General features: G+C 40.4%; 2 protein-coding genes across 4 annotated transcripts in view; both read left to right on the top strand.

The window, feature by feature from the left end:
* The window catches only part of Dsx (transcription factor doublesex), a 104,431-nt gene extending 98,498 nt beyond the window's left edge, over positions 1–5,933 (top strand). For all 3 annotated transcript variants that reach the window (XM_076433705.1, XM_076433706.1, XM_076433707.1), the window contains one exon: positions 398–5,933. Coding sequence is in view for 2 of the 3 variants with exons in the window: in XM_076433706.1 (XP_076289821.1) it covers positions 398–420 (23 nt within the window). In the remaining variant the exon portion in view is untranslated. The remainder of the gene's footprint in view (positions 1–397) is intronic.
* LOC143213652 (uncharacterized) lies at positions 1,639–9,406 on the top strand. The gene is made up of 2 exons (XM_076433708.1): positions 1,639–1,781; positions 5,158–9,406. The coding sequence occupies exons 1-2, from the start codon at positions 1,742–1,744 to the stop codon at positions 5,457–5,459; spliced, it is 342 nt and encodes a 113-aa protein (XP_076289823.1). The 5' UTR covers positions 1,639–1,741; the 3' UTR covers positions 5,460–9,406.
* The last annotated feature ends 11,243 nt before the right edge of the window (positions 9,407–20,649 follow it).

Genomic DNA, 20,649 nt, shown 5'->3' on the forward strand with positions numbered 1-20,649 from the left:
AACAGGGGTTCTCGCGAAAATATAACTTCTCCAAAAATTTTCTTATTTCCTAAATTTGCATAATCGATCGACAAATCAATTTCGTCATCACGTTTCAATCCGAGATGCAAATATTAAATACGATCGGTCCCCTATCGAGTGCGCGTGATGCCAATAATTAAAACATTCCCGTCACGAACACACCAGCCGCCTTGCGGTATGCAGCGATTGCTGTGCGAGCGAAAGAAAGAGAGCAAGGCGAGCAAAAGAAAGATCGGTAAGAAAGAAAGAGAGAAAGAGAGTGGCCGCCCAAGAAACTCGTCCAAATCGAGCGGTGTTCTTCCACGCGATTCCCAAGACCGGTGCGCCGAATGTAACACATCGCTAACCGCAGGCCAAACTTTTTTTCTGATTTCAGATCGATTACCGACCAGTCGGTGAAGTAAAGCGACTGGAAGAACAGGTCGAATCCAAAGAGAAGCGACGCCGTGTTAACGCCAGAGAGCAGTCGATCGGGAGAAGGAAACGGCAAAGAGAAAAGCAGCAACAGCATCATCATCGGCAGCAACAGCACCGTCGGCGTTCTTCGTTCAACCTATTCAACGTTCCCCGAATGTTTCGAATCGGCACATGCACCGGCACGAAAGGACGAAATTCGCAATTAGCCAAGAACGTTGTACTTCTCGGAAACGACCCCGGGGGCTAAGGTTGCTCCGGTGAAGATGTCCAATATCCTGCAAAACGGACCGGACCTCGAGCGGATCCAGACCATGAGGATCACACAGTGGCGGCTATGGTATCGATGGTCGAGAGAAACTCGCTACTTCATCTTCAGCCTACCCGATCGAGATTGCCCTCAGAAATGGAGCCGACAACCACCGGGAGAGAACGCTGCGTCAAGGTTTCACCACAAAACAACAGAGCAGCATCAGCAGCAGCAGTGGTAGCAGCAGAGCGTCGCGGATTCGAGGTCCCACGTTCAAGCACACAAAGGCCGCAAACAAATTAAGTGTGTGTTGTGTTCCCGAATACTTCTCTTCTTCTTCTTAGCCATTTTTTCTTTTTTTCTATACCGCTCTTGTTTTTCGAATATAGTTTTCTTTCGTCTCTGTTTCTTTGTCTGCCGACCCCCAGAGACAGAGAACGAGAAAATCATGAACACTTTTGTGAGTGGTTCCGTGGGATGCCGGAGTTCACGGACAATGTACACCTCGGGCATCCCTCGTCCTTGCGCGTCCTTCGGTTCGTTGATCGAATCCGCCCCATCGTTCGCTACGTTCGCCCCCCCACCCCCCGATCTTTGTCTTTTGTTTTCCATTTCGTTCCCTCCCCGTTTCCTTCATCCCGCTTTTATTTTATTATTGTGTATCTTTTTCTCTCTCCCTCCTGCTCTCCATCTTTCTCCATTTTTTGTTTCTGTCTCTCCTCTGCGTATATGGTTTTTGTTGCACGTGCCTCTCGGCTGACGGAGAGCAAGGATGCTGGGGCTCACGCACGATCATCAGAGATGACCGTCGCCGTCGGCCACTTGCTAAAATTCAGTCGCCCGTGAACCTGATCGCTCGGGACGGTCCTCCTCCATCCCCGATGATCAAGTGTCGTCGCGTGCGGTAAACCTCGCATGCATGACCGCGCCACCTCTCTGGCTTAGGTACTTTGTAAGGAAATCGAGCTCGCAATTCTACTCGCGGTTTCCGCGCCGGCTCCCGAGGACCTCCTTCTGATAGGCGATTCAAAACCAGGCGTGTGATCACTGTGCCCTATGTCTGAAGAACCGGAGGAAGAAGCTAAAAACAGTCGAGGTACCTTAACATATATATATATATGTAGTTATTCCGCGTCTCGTAAGAAGAGACTCGGATGGAATGCGAGTCACGCACACAGTGATACAGTTGAGTCACACGTATTCTTGCTGTTCGCTGGGAAGGTTGCAACTATTATTTCAGGCCCGTAATATAGTTTGAAAGATGACGATATGCGTTAGAATAAGCGTGTGAGCGTCTAGGTGGGGATTAGACCTAGAACCACGACCTCTATGTTCCGATCGAGGACACTGAGGAGAAGAAAGAACAAAAATATTGTTTCATAAAAAGATTGTAAGTTGTTCAGCATCAACAAACTGAACGGGAACAAGGGGCCTACGGTGCTCCACCTAATCCCTTCCAGGGAGCCTGATGTACATATTCATAATACAGTTTCTATCTACTAAGATTGTTTAGAATAATAGATTAATACAGTTTGTGGATTCTCAGAAACTCACAATACTTTGCTAAGCACATAGCTATATTGTAAATCGCAGTTTGCTCGTTTGCTCTGGGGACCTGAACCTCCTAAACGGGCACCATGGTCCCCACGTCCCAATCGACGAATCGAGAAGAAGGAGAAAAAAGTTGGATGAGATAACATCGCGAGGCGCGACATTCCGAATCAAGATCCCGTCGATGGCCGATGGTAATCTAAGCTCCCTTGACGTCGTGTAATGAATTAGTTCTCGATACTCGATGGACGCGCGAGTGTTGCCAGCGAGCGATCAGTCTAAAGAGAGACAGCGATGGAGAAAACAGGAACGCAGAAAACCGACGTATGACAGTGCCCGGCGTAAATGAGCGCATTAACGCATTAACGGAGGAGAAAAAAAGGAGCCGAGACCGCCGATCGAATCAGATCGGACGCAAGCAACCGGTGAAATACTTTTAAATACGGTGGGAAGTGTGTATATTTGTGACACGTGGGTTTCTCCTGGATGTTGCCACACCGGCGTGCAAATCGAGTAGCGATGATCGCGAGACGATCACTGACGCTTATTTTTTAACCGCAATTACAAAGATTCAGGTTTACAATGGGTAATTTGTTATTCAAAAACGTTTTCAAAAAAAGCTTGCATAATCCATCGATTTCAGAACTGCTCTGTAACATTCCTGAACAGCGTACGCTTTAAATGCTCAATACCGAACGCTTTACAAATCGTTAAAACTTCGATCAATTTCGATCGTAAGCCTAGAGTTTCCCCTGGATACTCGCATCCTGGAATTTGCTCGGTGCATTGAACTCGTGTGCACATGTATGTGGACACTGTAACAAGATGTATGCAAGATCCTCGGTTACATTCTCGTGTCATGTTCGGTTGCAAGATCAATTAAATTTCGAGAGCCCGAAAAAAGGAACCATTCAACGACATTGAAACATTCAAACAACCTCTGAATAAGATTTTAAACAGAATCTAGTAAATATTTGTTTCGCTGCTTACCTGCCTTGTTAAAATATTTCATTAAGCGCAACGCACTTCCTCTGATAAAGATGTACTTCAAAAATTCAGCACAAGAAAGTCATGGAGTCTCCGATCACATTCCGGAGGATTCGAAGACTGGTTCCAGAGCATTCCGTGTTTCCTGCGGCCATTGTTAGCAGTAAAACCACGGAGAAAATGACCGATTTTTTATCGTGCAATTATTGAAATCATAAAGACGCTTTTGTGGGGAACAATTGAACAAGAGACTTACTGTGGGAAATCATTAATTCTCATTACCGGCGCGGAATAGCACTCGAGTAATTTCGAGGATATAACTGGCGAGGCGCGCTCTCTCTGTTGGTAGTTCAGGTGTTAATCACGGAGCTAATCGAAATAGCCGAAGTCGCGGAACAATGGCGGCCGGTTCCCACGGAAGAATGTCCGATACAGGTTCGAAATATTCGCAAGCCTCGCGAGAGAAGAGAAGCGATCTGCATCGATGAACTGCGGGCGCGCTCGCGCGCGCAATCAAGAAGTCGACGGATGTGTCAGTTGCACAACACGATGCAATAAAACGGCCGCTCAAAAACTGGTCGTTCCATCTCGCGGCAAATTAATTTTCAAATAAGAACACCGAGGGCTGTCTCTTCGATATGCTGTTTCATTCTTTCGTCCTTTTTTTCCCCCTGCTCGCTGGCTCCTCCTCGTTTTTCTGTCATGAACCCCGTCGCCCTCCTCTCTTTTCACTCTTCTCTCCTCTCTCATCTTTCTCTTCTCTCCTCTCTTCTTTCTTTCTCTCTCTCTTTCTTCCTCTTTTTCTCCCGCTCCTTTTTTTCGTCGTTTTCTTGCTGCGGGAACACGTTCCCGAGTAACAATCTGATGTGAAGCTCGATTGGTTATTACCGTACAGAGCTTAATGACTCGCCCGGTTTAAATGGATTTGCATTTCGGTAACGAGCGGTGCGGGCCCTCGAATATTTAGCGTTCGCCGGAGACCGAACTTCCGGTGTCTAATTTACGGTAACGAGAATTCCACTTGGCGCCGCACTGTCCATTGTTCCAGAATCTCCTTCGTCTTACTCGCGAAATTCAGGTGTCGTTGCTCATTATAGTGTACCACTGTCCATTATGCTCCGATAGATCACAGTTTCTGGCTTGCTGCTCTCGTTGAACGACTTGCGGGACAATTTATTATTCACTGGCAATGATGTCTGTGTAGATCAGTGTATTTTGTTTCAATTTTATAGAATTTTTAAAAATTACATCGAGAATAAAGTACATCTGTTTTAGTTCTATGTATATTGCAAGTCTAGAGTCATAAGTAGACTGCGGATTTTATGCATTTTATGGACTCGCTAAAATGATTAACCGAAGAAACAAAATTTTATTTCATCCCAGCGTCTATTTATTTCGCAAAAAAATCCGCAGTCCAGATAGTGGGATAGTTAGCAAACAATATGAGCCACCGTGGACAGTCTCTCGCCACAGCTAAACACCGAGTACACCCGATGAAGCAATCACGAGTCAGAGAGGACATTTCGCGTGAACGGTGAAATGGTTTCGCAAGCGGGCAATGTCAACGGACTTTGTCCCGGCCCGAATCGATCTGAAACATTCTCGATGAGCCGCCGAAGAAATTCTGAATGGCGTAGACCGCAGACTGACGCCTCGCCTGACGCTCGGGCCGCGCCGTCATGCAACCTGCTATTTTGTCGCCCACGAAACCCTTCGCGTCTAATAGCGTGTCAGGTGTTTCACGTGTAACGGAACATAGTGGTAAATGTTTAACATAAATGATCTCGCTAGGGACGCGGCACGATGTCACACAACGCGACAAAACGCGACGCAACAGGGACACGACTGTACGGACTCACAATTCCACGCTTCCGGTTGCTGGATACGCGAACCGTCCATTTAGCGTAAAGCCTTTAATCCCGCTGTGGTTACAGATGGCGAGAAGGGGAAAGGTGTTCGTTTAGCGACGAATCGGCACTGCAATTCACAGGTAAAACCAGGAAACGCCGCGCGATCGACCCCGAAGGTGTTCGCACCTCCGGCTCGGAAGTACGTCCTGCTTTTCGATTTCAATAAAGCCATCTCGCAATCGCCAATTATTTCTATCCGGTGTGTACGGAACGATTTGCACGGCGAGCGACTCCGTACACACCATCATGTTCCTGAAAATGTTGGAGATCGAAGAGCGTTCTCTGTTTCCTCCACACGCGACATCACCTCCGAGCTTCATCCGTGAGCGCCAGGTGTTCGGCGATTCCCTTGTACATAAGTAACCATAAGCGTCGCGAAATCGAGCAACTCGAACTGTGAATACGCTACAAACTTTAATCTTACACAGAGACCTACAAAAGAATAAATGGAATCATAGACGTCGGATCGATGTCTTCTTCCAAAGACTAGGCCTCGACAGGAACTTATTAGAACCGGTATGATTTTGATACCGGCATTAGGCGAACAAAGTTATACCGAAACGCATTATTACCGGTACCGAAAGAAATACCGGTATTATTTCGGTATTCTTCTAGGAACGATTAGGTGATTAAGTCATATGTTTTTTTGTGTACAATTACAAATATATATATATTAACTACGTGTACGTAAATGACAATAATAACAATAGAGACAGATATTACATGACATTTTGATTAGTCCTATGTAATGAAATATCATTGAATATATCATTAAATAAATTGTATCGTTAAGGTGATAATATATGTATATTTTAGACTTTTTAACCATTCGACCCATTATTTCTTTGTAGGATATCTCAACACTAACTAATGAAATAAATATATTAACTACTAACACTAACACACTAATTACTGGTATAACTAATAGGTTTAAACACGCTTACGAGAATAATTAAGTTTTCTACTTATCTACTAATCTACTTATTTATAAATACTTTTGTACTGTGAATCGCTCAATGGTCAATTTTCGTCACTGACTTCGAGGAGTCCTTTGTTTATACTTCATTTCTACTTTTGATGTCACTATTGCCACGCATCAAGGCATTGTATCATTAGCGAGTTTGTGGGAGCAATGATGAAGGCAATGTCAGATTTATTCTGGCTCGCGATTTATAAACATTGTGTAAATTACTTCCGATGAAGCGAACTCATCAGACAGAAAATCTCTGATAGGATGCTGATAATTATTTGTATTTCGGAATTATATGTGTATGTATTATACAATCAGTTTTGGTATGACTTTGCTAACATAATTAACGTTATCACAACACCTACAGGATCCACTGGTTTTATGTTTTGAGCTTCTATTTCGACAACATATTGACAATTTTAATCGAATTCAAAGAACCGAAAAATAATGGTAAATACATCGTACTCGGAATTCATACTATAATCGAAAAATACCGGTATTTTCTATTTCGGTATAAGTCCCTGGGCCTCAATGCGTGATCACGAAGACGTAATTGTAAGATTGTCGTACAAAGAGCCTAAGAAGCTGGGAGTTGAGGTGGTTATGCTACCAAAATTGTTGAATGGCTCCATCCGAGTGAGGTGTAAGGTGTATCGTACTAGCTATGTACCTTTGATCGTACAACCGTTCTTTTCTCTTTGTTTTTTTTTTTTTAAAGTGCAACACGTACTTTCATTGTCGCATAAGACTTTTTATTATCCCCTACGCACACACGTATTCAAGCAGTTCAACGTTTATTTCGTTCTTTTATATTATTTATTCGTCTGCGTTGCATTATGGGTGTATCTGACTACGTACGTATGTACTATACGATATAATAAGTTGTTTCAATTATTACGAATGCGAGTATAAATAGGAAACTTACGTAGATAGGCATTGTATGTATGTTCTCGTAATATTACAAGTTCTACGAAGCGAATAATAATCGATGGTCAATACCACACGTTTCTTCTTTTTTTATCGTCTGTTCACCGAATCATTACCATTGATAGTTGCTGAACACACACGATTTACCGGTGACGTCTTTATCCATTCTACGCTTATCACCAGATATCCAACGATATCCTAAGGAATAATATAATTTGTTTAATTTAGCAAGCGTCCTCGGATTCTTATGTAATCCACTAACAACTAAAAGGTAGTACTGGACTCGCGGCGAGAAGCTGCGAATGAGCTTTTCGAACCGTTCAGTAGAATTACATTGCTTGTTACAGTCGCCGAACGACTGTTAGATTATTGCAAAAGCTCGTGCTCGAAAGTAGAACACAAGCAGTTGCATTTTAAGCCAACAGTGTTATCTTAATTATCTTTATTATATTAATTACAGACAATCGTATCATTGGGAAAGCTCGATAAGCTCGCACGCGTGCACCGATACCGCGGTAAAAGCTTCAAGGGTCTTGTCCTATGTGCCCATAATTATGAAAGTGGTCTAGGTCAATATTTAAAAGAAATGAGTTTATATCAGTTATTTCATATCACATTATTTTAAACTGAATTAATTCAATGTAATTTTTACGATATTGTCATAAATGAACCGTTAGATAGTACCCATTATTTCAACATTATATGGAATTCATTTAGTGTTAATATCCTTTCCCTTTAAATATCTCGAAACAAGAAATACATGACTGAGACCACTTTCATAATTACGGGCACATAAAGACCTGTCGAAATGTGACACGTGATCTTGTTCAATGCGATTGTGTCATTAAGCGATTATTACCGTTTCTGTAATCTGTTTCGCCGTTAAGTGAGACCGCGTTTGCTCGGGTGTTCCTGATCTCGTTAAAATTTTTCCGTCAACGCAGAACTATTTTCAAAGGGTCCGCTTAATCGTTGCCGTAAATCAAGCACGGTGTCGCAGCTGCGCACACCGCGGTGCCTATTTTCTGTCATGATATATGCGTCCGCTGCAATGGTCGCGCTCGTTTACTCGCCGAAACACGTGCATTGTGCATCCTCTTGTGCATCGAGGCGAACCTTGTTTCGCGGAACGGCCTGGCCAGCTACCTTTTTGTGCCGATCGAGTCCGCAAATCTTCGGCGAATCTTCGAAACCACGTCGCAGCCTCGGTGCGAAATGCTTAAAGGTCGATTCATACTGGTACTTCATACCTTAATAATATTTCTTTTAAGTTTCCGATACCTGTCTATGATGATACGATCCGTATGTTTATGCAATTTTCAATTTTTTGTGGACAAATTTTAAGAAAGTGGTACCAAATAAAATCCTATTTTGATTGGTAATACTATTTGTAGGTCCCAAATAAATAAAAATCGTGCCAAATTTTATCGGATTTGATACTCCAAGATTTTTTGGAAATTTTTAGAAACCACAAGTTCATAAAGATCCGCGGTCTAATAACCATCTATATGTAAATGCATTGAAGAATGCTGGTCTCATCAGTTTTGATCGGAACCGTTAAGTTTCTGTGCGAATAGTGTGAATCGGCCCTGACACGCTCACTGTCGACGCAATTCGTTCGAAGTTCATTGCTGCGCCAATGCATCGAATTGAACGCTGGAACTGACGGACTTTAAATTCCTTATTTTACAATTACAGTAGAACCTCGATTATCCGAATCGATGCTATCCCGAAGTCTCTTATCCCAAAACTGCTGAGATGTTTTATTAAATTCTTCGCTGCATGATCGTCGGAAGGACTTTGATGCGCTATAACTGCATAAAGTTCCCGTTCATTTTATGGGATTTTTGTGGCCGCCTGCAGTCAGCGTCTCAAGCTGAACTTTATACGAGATTCGTTGAGCGTCACGAACACATAAAGTCTATCGGACTATTATAAATGTTAATAAAATGCGGTTTCTAAATCGGATGTAGTTAGGCTGTAAGGTAAAAGTGCTTTCGTTGGCATCCTTTCATTTCGTCGGTCAACATGTTTTTTATCCGTCAACGATGGATAATTTTCGTCTTCCGGTCTTTAAGAGCCAGTGTAATCGAATAACAATAATCGATGCAGCTAGAGAATTAATGAAATCGATAGTTCAATTTCGGAAATTCGTTTTACTGTATGTAAATTGGTCGACCTAGTCTGTGAGCTTCAAAAGCATGAGTATGTGAAAGCGTGTTAGTGTGGCGTACAAGTGATATCTCGAGAGAAAAAACAGCGACGAATTAATTTTTTGAACGAACCCGTTGCGTACGTTTCTTTCGTTTGCTGGTTAGACTTATATTTTTGCGAACACTCTGTATATATAAAGCTATGTAATATAATAACAGCTAATGTACTATACCGTAATGTTATTCGAAGTTATCGAATATCTAATTAAGTTGTGTCCGTTCTCAAAAATTTCCTAAACATAGATATCTTCGTCGAATGAATGAAGTTTGATTGTCGCTGTCAATCTATTAGCCTGAATCTATACGCATATTCTGCAAGGACACGATTTTTACTTACAGACTACACGATTTCGCAGATGAGAGCGCGACGTGATTTCATCGAGATTGTGCTCTTCGTGCGATGAAATCGATTTGGTGCGCCCGGAAAACGGATCGAAGCTCCGGTTTTGTATATACGATTTAACAGTGAATGTAACTTTGTATTGGGAGATAGGAGAAATTTGCATAAACAACACCACTACATCCTGTTAACCACGCAGACTTTACTTATCATCGCCATACCGTTGATTCTTTTTACTCATTCTTATCTGTATTGTACCCTATTGTGTTAAGTGTATACGTGGAGGGGGATAGGGAGTTCTAATAGGTTAAACAATCGTTCCGGCGAAAATCGGATTTTATAACGCGATTTGCTAAGCAAGGGGAAGGCGGAATTCGACATTTGTAATATGAAAATGTTCCTAATATTGTACGGTTGTATGAGAAATTCTGGATTCCTCGAGATAAATCGCGGCTGTTATCAGTAATCTTATGATTACCCAAGGTGCAACGTGCGTTTCATAGAGTCGTGCTGCACGAAACGCAGGCGCTCGACGGACTCGGGAACCGTTCAAACCGTGATCTGTCTCCTGGAATGGAAAACATGTATTTTTCAAATTGTTCTATTCATGCAAAATGTTACATATTTGTATGGACGCAATTTCTTGTGTGAATAAAGTGCACGTATAATATGAAACACGAGGATGATGATTTCACCTGTCCTTGCCTTGCTGAGACGAGGTTACGAGCAGAGTCGCCAGATGAGGGGAATTTACTCGAATTCAGGGGAAAAAGTTACCCTCTCTCTCTCTCTCTGCTAATACCGGATTAGTCACGTGACGAACGCGTCATCGAATAGGGTGTCCAATAGCGTCATAGAATGGGAAGGTAAAGTGGGGACGCGAGTCTTACCCAGCGACCCTGGTTGATTAAATCATTCTTATTCTCTTATTCCTTAGAACAATATTTTATTTCCTACTGCAGAGAGAGAGAGAGAGTGAGAGAGGGGGGGGGGGAAGAGTTCAATGTTCAGCCACTAGAAAATCCATCTAATGAATTCAATTATAAGAAACTCTCTCTAGTCTCTTCCAAACTTATTTAATAACAATTCATTTAGTATGCAAACTTTTACACAAATTTCACAGTGTTTGGTATTGTTTGCATGGATAAATATAGGCGAGGGGAAACAAGAAAAATAATTTTGCACAATAAACCACCGAGGAGAAGGACGAGTAAAAACCAAAGAAGGACGGTTATTGTTTTGTACCCAATACATTTTACTATGGAAAGTTATTTGCTAATGAAACGAACCAACACAGCGAATAGATGGTTAAGTGATTTTCGCCGTTTAACGACGACTTCGAAGTCGCTGCGTAAGTCTACTTCCTCAAATACATAGCTGTCTCTGTGAATTCCTTGCCTACTGTGCGCCATGCACACTATTTGCACACTTCGTCATTGCCGGCTATAAATGCGACGTGGAAGGTAATGCTTGTCGTCGCACGAGTTTAAATGTTTACCGACTTTACGAGAATTTCCATAGCTTTTACAATATTCAACAATTTACAATAATCAAATTTAAATTCTGTTTCCTCTGAGGTTTGTATAAATAGTTTATGCAAGGTGTGCAACCTAATTTTGTCATTTCAACGATTTCTGTTGCATTGAAAATATTTCCTGTATAAATTGCACAGTATTAAGTAACAATAGAGGGTTATATCTCATGATAAAGTGTCAACTTTGATTTGTTTAAAAAGAATGCTACATTTCAATTTAATTGTTATGGACATGTTTTATTGTCTTTTAGAACTAGCGTCAAGAAGAGTTCATATTTTCATCTTGTATTTTATTTATGCTAGGTGGATTACAGTCAACGAAGAAAACAAATAAGCTCCAAGACGAAGAATTTGATTACATGATACATGTCAGACACTTAAAAAATTAGTCAATTTAAGTCGAGCATTGAAAACATCCTGAATATGTCAAAATACGTGACAGAGTGATTTTTCAGGCTGACAATACTAGATCACACATTGCAAAATCAGTGAAGGAGACGTTGGAACTCTTCGGAATGGATGTGCTACCCGCCGTATTCGCTAACAATTGCCCCATAAGATTACGATCTATTCCCATAAATGCAGCATGGCTTTTCCCAGCAGTTCTCATGAAGATATCAAAAATGGTATGACGATTAGAGAGTCCACTTACTACGTGAAAAGTGTGAAATGGAAAATACTTGACATAAAATATTCTCTGTTTTTCTATTCAAACAGAGGACTTTCAAGCACCTAATAAAAATATTTAGACGAACGTTGCAATTGCAGCAGGTGTTGGAAGATAGCGAATGAGCGTCGATTTGGTGTCGCATCGAGTTACGTTTCCCTCCATACCACTGCTCCCCTGTTCCTAGTGTTTACGTGGATGTAAACGGTGACATGTACGCGTGGATGCACATAACGACGATTTTACAGCCCTGCGTTCGGCGACAGTTTCGGTTTTTACAGCTTGTAACGTCCGCATAAAAGTGGCCCTAACGAGACCTCGAAAAGAAGACACAGAGCCAAGTGAAAATCGAGGCACAAACGGAACAACAAGAAAAAGACGGGGGAACCATGTTGCCACCAATTTATGTGACTTCACAGCTTGTATCGATCAATTATGTCGTTTTTGTTGTTCCTCCTTTTCCACGGTGATAAATAAAATGTGCGCGTGAGATGGCGCGAGCGAATGAGTTATGCCGCACGTATGAACATACATATAGTTTCCCACACGCCGTTACATTTGATGTTCAGTTTTCGGAAAACAATTTTTATGGTTGTTCATAAACGAAAGTTGTCGAGAAAGAAATTTTTGAAAATTTGCCGGAATTTATTTGAAGAAATAATGGATTATTTTCTTGTACCATCGTATTGTAAGAAGTTTCAGAAACTTGTAGAATGCACCAGTATAACATGCATGCATGTATGCTAGTACTTTTTCAAGCAGTTCTTTGTTTATCGCAATAGCTGTACGTCATGTTACACTTTTATGTCAATTTTTTCATCGACAGAGAACGATGTTCTTCAATACTCGTTGTTCTCTCTTGATTTCCATTAAGTCATTTTTATTGGTAAATCTCGAAGCTTTGATAAAAGGGACTCGCCACGATGACACTGCAGATACCTAAACAATTATGACAAATGACCTCGAGACGGTTTCGAAAGGAGGCCTGTTGTATGTCCGTACATGGTCAGATCGTGGACAAGGTTATATTAATACCGATAAAAATTGTTGAATTGTTCCGTGAAATAAATTTGATGCACTTGCTTCAGTAAAGAACCAAACGACTGCCAATATGAAATTCAGTAATTCCTACTAGTATTTCAAAGTGTACAGTTCCGACATTGATTATGAAAAGTTTCACTGGACAATTTCGGAAAATGATCGAAATATTCGTAATTTAAGCGAGACTGGTTTTTGTCTGCAAGGGTATAAGAAGCGTCTTCATCCATTTTTATCTGAAATAGCATATTTTGGAACTCCAGTTTGTTATAAAATTGCAATCCTTTGCTTGCACTGAAATAATTTCTAAGCAGAAATGATGATAAAATTCTGAACCCCCACACTAAAATAATGTTTAAAGTAAACTCTTGATTAATATAAAAAAATTTAATAGCATTGAACATATCGGAAATAACTGTACAAAATTTGCATGTAGCCCTTTAAAGGGTCGGGAAACGAACGGAGTAGCGCCCGGAAGGAGAAGGAGAACGGCGCATATCAGTTGCATTTCATTATCGTGCAAACTATAGAGTAATGCGCAATTGTATGACTTTTGTTGATTGTACGGTATACACACCTATCCAGATAATATCATTCCCCATAAGCTGGAAACATATCTTTCTTCGATCCACCACTTGCTCGCCAGCTGTCAACTGTTTTTATCGCGACAAAAGTCGAACATTAAAGGTAGTGTTGAATCGATATTTTCTGCGTGTACAATTTAAAATAATATGTCGGAAATGCAAAGGTTCTATTAACTTTGTGAGAAACGTTTCTTATTGACCCTGTAAGGTATATTTAATTTAATATCGCTCCTCGAAGCAACGATCGCTGACCATAAACGTCCCTGACAATTGGACAGTGTGTTTTATACAAATACATAGCAATTTTTCAATGTACAATAGCTGTGTTCCAACATTTTTCGACGCACTTATTTATTTAAAATTCTGCGACGATATTTTTGTATTGGCGTCCTAATTTAGTTAATTGTTCTTTCCAGTTCCTTTACACTTGTATTGTAATTATAGTAATCTTAGTTATTAGGTTGGATAAGTAATGGGCACTGAATGTAGAAATAGTATGTATATTGTCATAAAATAATGATTATTGAATTTATTTATTCTATTTCTTCCCCTCTTCGTAATTGTTTAATAAACCATTTTTTACTAGTGCCCTTCCAATATTCTGTCAATTAAATGTATCTATGTACCATAATTTTACTATTCACATCCGCATTTGATATCTTTTACGTTAATCCAGAACTAGTTGGTTTGCAAAGCTGCGACAAAAAATATGAAGTGGAGAAATTTAATTCATTTTATTAGACAGTAATTGATACATTTCTAGGCTATAAACTCTCCCGAAGTCTCAAAGATTCAAAATAATACCGCTGGAGTGTCGCATTTATGAATTTATAAGATTGCATAAACGCTTCCACGTTGTAAAGTCCAGAGGCAGTTAAACGCAGTCTCTGTTCGATTTGGATTTTGATACGAACGTTAGCCGAAGGGTGCAGAGCTCAAGTCCTATAAGCGAAACCATAAAAACGGTTGCATAGGTGTATGGACACATAACACATGCAGAGAGCGCAGAGAGTGCATCGTATCTATTAAAACATACTGGCGGAACGTGTTGTTTAATGCGACCGGCTTGGAACGCGATTAAATAGAAAATAGAAATCCTTCGGGTTCCGTTCACCCTACATCAGTGACTGATATTTTCTACATTAGCGCCATTCCGAAGTTTCGCGTAACCGATCGCGTAGCGTTCTCACAGGCTAAACAACATAATTTCCTCGAGAGCATCGATGGTACCGGGTCTCACCAGTTATTCCAGTTTTGCAGGTAGAATCTGTAGACGTTCTCATTTTCGGAATGAGTGGAGCTACACTCTCGGGAACGGCGTTCTGTGTATACGCTTCTTCTTCGCCGACTCGACTCGTTTCCCGTCAGAGAATCGCACCCGTTATTACGGCGAACGATCGATTCTTCTCAGTTCGTTTTCTCGAAAACAAAATTCCCCTATTCTCCAAAAAGGTTCAGCCCGCCTTTTACGTGCACGCGGCACACCACGCGATTATTCTCGCGAACGTCCCCGTCGGCCCCTCTGCGTGCCGTGATTTGTTTAAATGTAACAAATTAGAAGCCGAAAATGACCTCGACCTGCTCACCGAAAAAAGACCTAAAACCCCGGCAAAAAATCCTAGAAAATCATCCGCCTGACGCTTCAACGAATCCTCTCACTTGTCTTTCTACCTTGCTCCAAAAATGTCATTTCTGTCCATTATCTCATTCATCTCATTAACAACAAAATGTATAGTAATATTTGGAATAATAGTATGCCTCGTGCACTACTTAAAAATATTTGGACGAAAGATTCGTGGTTAAATTGACCAAGAACTAAAAATGGTAGGTACTGTTTTATAAAAACGTTCATCGAAATTGTCCAAATTTATGTTTCGTATTTGCGGAGACATTATTTAAATAATGTAATTAATTAAGTAATGCAATTAAGTAATTTAAATGAAGTAAATGTACATTTTAAAAGTTATAATTTATGAATATGTAACAGAATCTATTCTTGTCTCATTCATTTTATTAACATCAAAGTGTACAGTAACATTGGAGGTAATAGCTTGCCTTTATGCATATCTTAAATATATTTTAAAAATGGTAAGTATCGTTTTATAAAAATGTTTAATATCACAACAATTTAAATGAAGTAAATGTACAGTTTAGAAGTCCTTGTATAATTTATGAATATGGAACAGAATCTCGAATGATTTTTATCTTTTTTATCGCGATACAATCTGTCGTTCGAACGTCTGAATTAATTCTTGGATAATGCGCTTCTTATTCATTTGTTAATCTAATTGGTCTGAAGATAGCACTCGTAAAAAAAAACATCAATTGCTTTTATAATTCATATTGTTCAACATAAAAATGCATGCTATGTATCTGAACAATGTATCTTTAAAACCGGAATTCGAGCGCGGAGTTTTGAAGTTCGTGATCGAGATCCGGTGGACTCCTGCTGCTGAAGCACGAAAATATGGATCTGGATTTTACATTAAAGATGGTAGTATCCTGGTTTTCGGGTATGCTGGTCGAGAGCGTGCGTTTACGTCCGACACGGTTAAAAGAGTTCCAACTCGTAAAAACCGCGACAGGATGCGCACTGATAATGACGAGATAACAAAAAATGATAGGAATCAATTGGAGATCACCGATCCAAGATTACGAATACGCAATGAGTAGCAGTTTGAACGGTTGCAGGACCGAGGCCGAAAAAACCGGTTCCACCTGATGATGGAGTGCCTACTTTGCAGCCGCGCTTGGCAGATTATAATGCAGATTGCTGGTTTCAATAACCCCGCAACAGACGTTTCGATATAGTTCTCAGGTGTATTCGGAGACGACTATTCCCATCACAGTGTATATTCTTTTCAATCATACGTAGCGCAGTGCTTTAAAACTGTGGCTACGCTGCTTGAAGTGAACTTCAAAACCAAACAAAAACTATATTTGAATGTAGAACTGCATGGACCGCTGAAGATAATTTCGATTCTTGACGTGTACACATTTTTCCGAGGTAGACATTGGACAAATTGGCAATGTTGAAAAACAGAAACTCGATTATGTCTGTGAAAAAATTGATAATACACGTGAATAAGTATATCACATACATGCATATAAAAATTTTAATGTATTTCGTGGGAGAAATATTAACTGTATTACTATAACTGAGACAGCTACTTGTGTATATTTGCATTTTTTAACCGTTCACTACCTTTTGTATTTTTGATCTTTAAACTACTTATTAGGGGATCTAAAATTATTAAGAGCAAGTAGAACAAGTCTCTCATACATTACTTCCTTGAACGGCTTTTTTTGTATTACAGCCTATAATATTATGTATAGTTTTGTTTTACGCAATCTAAATTTTTATTACACAGAAAGTTCCAGAACGTGCAATTGATTTTTATAGAAAAACACCAAGAATTGAACCGGTGGTATAAGATAGAAGTGACATTTTTACCAAACCGTACCGAACCGTTTGATTTAATTTGAATGAATTTATTAACTGCATCTCTTCAGGCACGTAATCAAATGTGTGTTGTTTGTCCATTGTCAAGTACCAAAAAAGGGACATCAACTATATAAATAATTTTCACAAGTACATAGCAGTCTAATGAAGGGTCCTTAAAAATTTGGAAACATGAAAGAGAATTATATAAGACGAAATGGTAAAAATTTGGAATCTCTGTTGGACGGATGGATGTTTTGACTCATAGTGCGTTACGTCTTGTAAAAATTGATGTGGAAAACACTCGGTTCGGCACCGGGGCAACAAACTTGTGGCAAAGGGAAAAATTCGACGGAAAATACTACGACTTTTATACAGGAACATCATGAAAATTTTTGCCTGAACTGTTTCGTACTGTGGCAACCAGTTTCGACTCGGCCGCGGGCAACTGACACATTCTTGTTAGAGTCGTAATGGTTCTCGTCGTTTTTTCTCGCCGAGGCCCCGATTCAGATTTTATTTTTCGAAGTCGTCATCGAACGTCCCGGGCCTCCGATTAGAGATATCTTTTGTGTCTCGATTAACATTCGATGTCGGAACTTCAGACGGTAATCGCAATAAATTTGGCGACATTATATTTGGTCCGATCGTAAAATGTGGAATGTAAACGAGAGCGGATGGCGTTTAAGAGGTAAGAAACCGAATCTGGTAAACATTGTGATATTCGTCGGCTGATCGTAAAGAATGGAATGTAAAGAAAAGACTTGTCCTTAGGTGACCTGAGAACGTCGCCAAGAAACTGCGCCGCGGTACGCTTGCAATTTTCATATTCACGTCCGTGAGCCTGTAACTGATTTTTATCAGGCTGGAACTTTCGTCGCTTAGCATTCAAATTATTTAGATTTGCCTTGATGATCTCACTAAAATATATGTCGTTAACTGTGGCTCGTATTAAATTTATGTATTGCGTTTCTTAAAAAAAATGATTATTCCCAAAACAAATATAAGTATTTTAGTTAATAAACATTTTTAATGAGATGAGACAATGATATTATAAAGTGAATTACTTATCAAGTATTGTAAAAACATTATGATTTTAGTAGAGTTTCAATTTTAACAGTACGTACCACGTTTTTGACGAAAATTAATTCACCAATTACAAGATGTTACACAAATTTGCATAATAAATTGGCAAATAGATATCTTGATTGCGTATGTGAAAAATAATTTTCAAAAATAATTGGTATATAAGCGCTCTCTACGAATTTGCACGTGAACACTGTGCGAATCGGTCGATACACGTTCTGCCAATGTTTGTTTCTGCAATTGCTGTTTCTTTAGTCGGTAACGTAGGTCTCGCAGAAATTTTAATGTTTGGTACCTGATAATTGGAAATAACTGACACAGACTTAAGATTAAGTCTGTTCCTTCCGCTCGTCCATGATTAATTTTTTAAAATTCTTATTGGTTTTTCAACCAATCGGTCCGGCAGAAGCCGAGTTTACCGATGTGACAGCATTCGACGAGTGGTTTCGAGTAGTTGACTGCAGGTTCGCGGTTGAGAAAATAACAGACGCACCAACCGGTAAAACTAGGGGTACACTCGAGCGTCTTTCCGAGGGTGAATCCTACCCTTGTTTTCCTTTCGAGATGCGACCCCGAGGAGGGTAGGAGAAACTAGAAGGACCTGACTGCCGGCGACGAAGATGCGGGGCAGTCTGGTGTGAAAACGAGTTCATTGGTTATATATTTCCCGGGGCGTCGGGGCGTTAAAGTGTTGAAATTTCATTAAGGGTCTAATGAAGCACACCGCGTAAGGTCTATCCGGTACTCTCTCCGACTCTCGGACCGTCGTCGCTCTCTCGCGCGCTGGATGTTTGTTCGAGGGTGGATGGCCCTTAGAGATGCGTAAGCGAATTTACATGCTTCAGGGTGGTTCTTCTGTACGCCGTCACTTGGAAAATCGGAGCTGGTGGTGCTCCGGGGGGTGTTTCAGTCAGATCGTCCTTTTCGTCCCGGCGCGGAAAGAGAAAGAGACCCTATTCATTCGTTTCATTAACTTTACGCCATTAACATATTCTCAAAATAACGATCTAAGATGTACTGCCTCTCTAATTACACTTTCACAAGTTTTTGTATTGACGCTTCACGCGTCGTTGCACCAACTGTACAGAAGGGACGCGCGGCGCCGAGCATCGTTCATTCGACAAGCGCGACATCCTTCTGGATGTCCAGACGTTGATTTAGCTGTTACGAGGGCTAAGCTGGCTGCGTGACCGAGGATCACTCGTTTTTGCCAGTATGTTTCTTGTGAACAACTAGAATGACGAGAACGACTAGCCGGTGTCCGTCTCACCACCGTAAGTCTTATAATTGGACTCTGGATTTTTATGAAAACTAAAAAGTTTCTGCATTGTAGAAAATAGGATTTAATTAGAACTGCATTTTTTCGTTTAATAGGTTTAATAAATGAAAAATAGTTCTATAAAGTATTCTTAAATTCTTCTGATCTCTTCACTACTCTTCATTACCCGATATTTTGTTCATTCATTTTAGCCATAAATGCATAAAATCAGCAGTTTATCTATAATATGGCACGCTTCGAGTAAAAAATACGTATCACTGTGGGTTGAAACTAGTACAGTCTCCCTTTCAGACTCTCATACATTCGGGTTACTATTTAGAGGAAACTGTCAAAAACTACCTTAAGATCTTCTCCGAAGAAAAACCACATAGTTTCTAGGGAAAAGGAACCAGGAGACAATTGTAGAAAGAGGTAGTGATTATATCAGTGATTGATAAAACTGTTCAGCTTAAATTGTAACCTCTTCTGTTTTATCTCAAAACGTATTATTGTACTTATACAATATAACAGCAGTCCGACGTCATCCCGGACGTCCGGACGTTGATTTAGCAGACCTTAGCCGAGCCCCACGATACTCTTCTCGTTTTCCAAGCGACTTTTCTAAGCACTACCACCCTACTTTTCGTCCGTTACCACCCGCACCCATTAACCCTCGAGGTGGTGGGGACTGGGAAAAAATGGAAATTTAATTTCGTCGAGTTCACGCGGCCCGAATGAGCGCGGGGCAACTTAAGAACCCGGCCCCACCGTTGAATAGAAGAATACAGACTTCAACACTAATGAACATTAATTGCTGCGAGACCTGAATAAGATTGTAACGCGATCGCGGGAAATAAACTGCATTCCCCTTTTCGCGGTCGGTTCCGTGAAATGTTGTCGAGTGTTTCCTCGGCGTTGGCCTGCCTCTGTAATAATGATCCGTTCCGTTGTTGCAGTTTATTAGTTTCAGGAAATTCTTCGTTCCGCCGCGCCTTTCAATGTTTTATGCGGTAAAAAAGCAATTACCGCGCATTCGAATGCCCCTTTTCTGAAACGGTCGCGAAAATATAAAACTGGTTGCTTAACGCGGGCGAAGGAAACGCCTCTGATTCGTCGTTTTACAGTCCTGATTGCGAGAAATTGAACAATATTTCTTTCAGGAGATACAATATATTTGTTATGCTTGCTGGTCCATCGGGGGCTTTTGTTGTACGATTTATTATATTTATGCGTTGAAATGGTATCCAGAGTCTACCGTGCTGATAAATTAATTATTGTTAAATATGTTTCATGCTCGAGAAATTACAAAATTAATAATCTGGGTACTAGAAAGTTTTTGTTATATTTATACACGTACAGGTGAAATGAGTTTGGGTCTTAATGGACCTAGTCTTTTTCAATACTGTCAGTATTACGAGGGTTCAAATTTGATAATGTAGATATGTTTTAAAAATTGA

The sequence above is a fragment of the Lasioglossum baleicum genome, chromosome 11 (genome assembly GCF_051020765.1).
Source record: "Lasioglossum baleicum chromosome 11, iyLasBale1, whole genome shotgun sequence".
Classification (NCBI taxonomy): Eukaryota; Metazoa; Arthropoda; class Insecta; order Hymenoptera; family Halictidae; genus Lasioglossum; species Lasioglossum baleicum.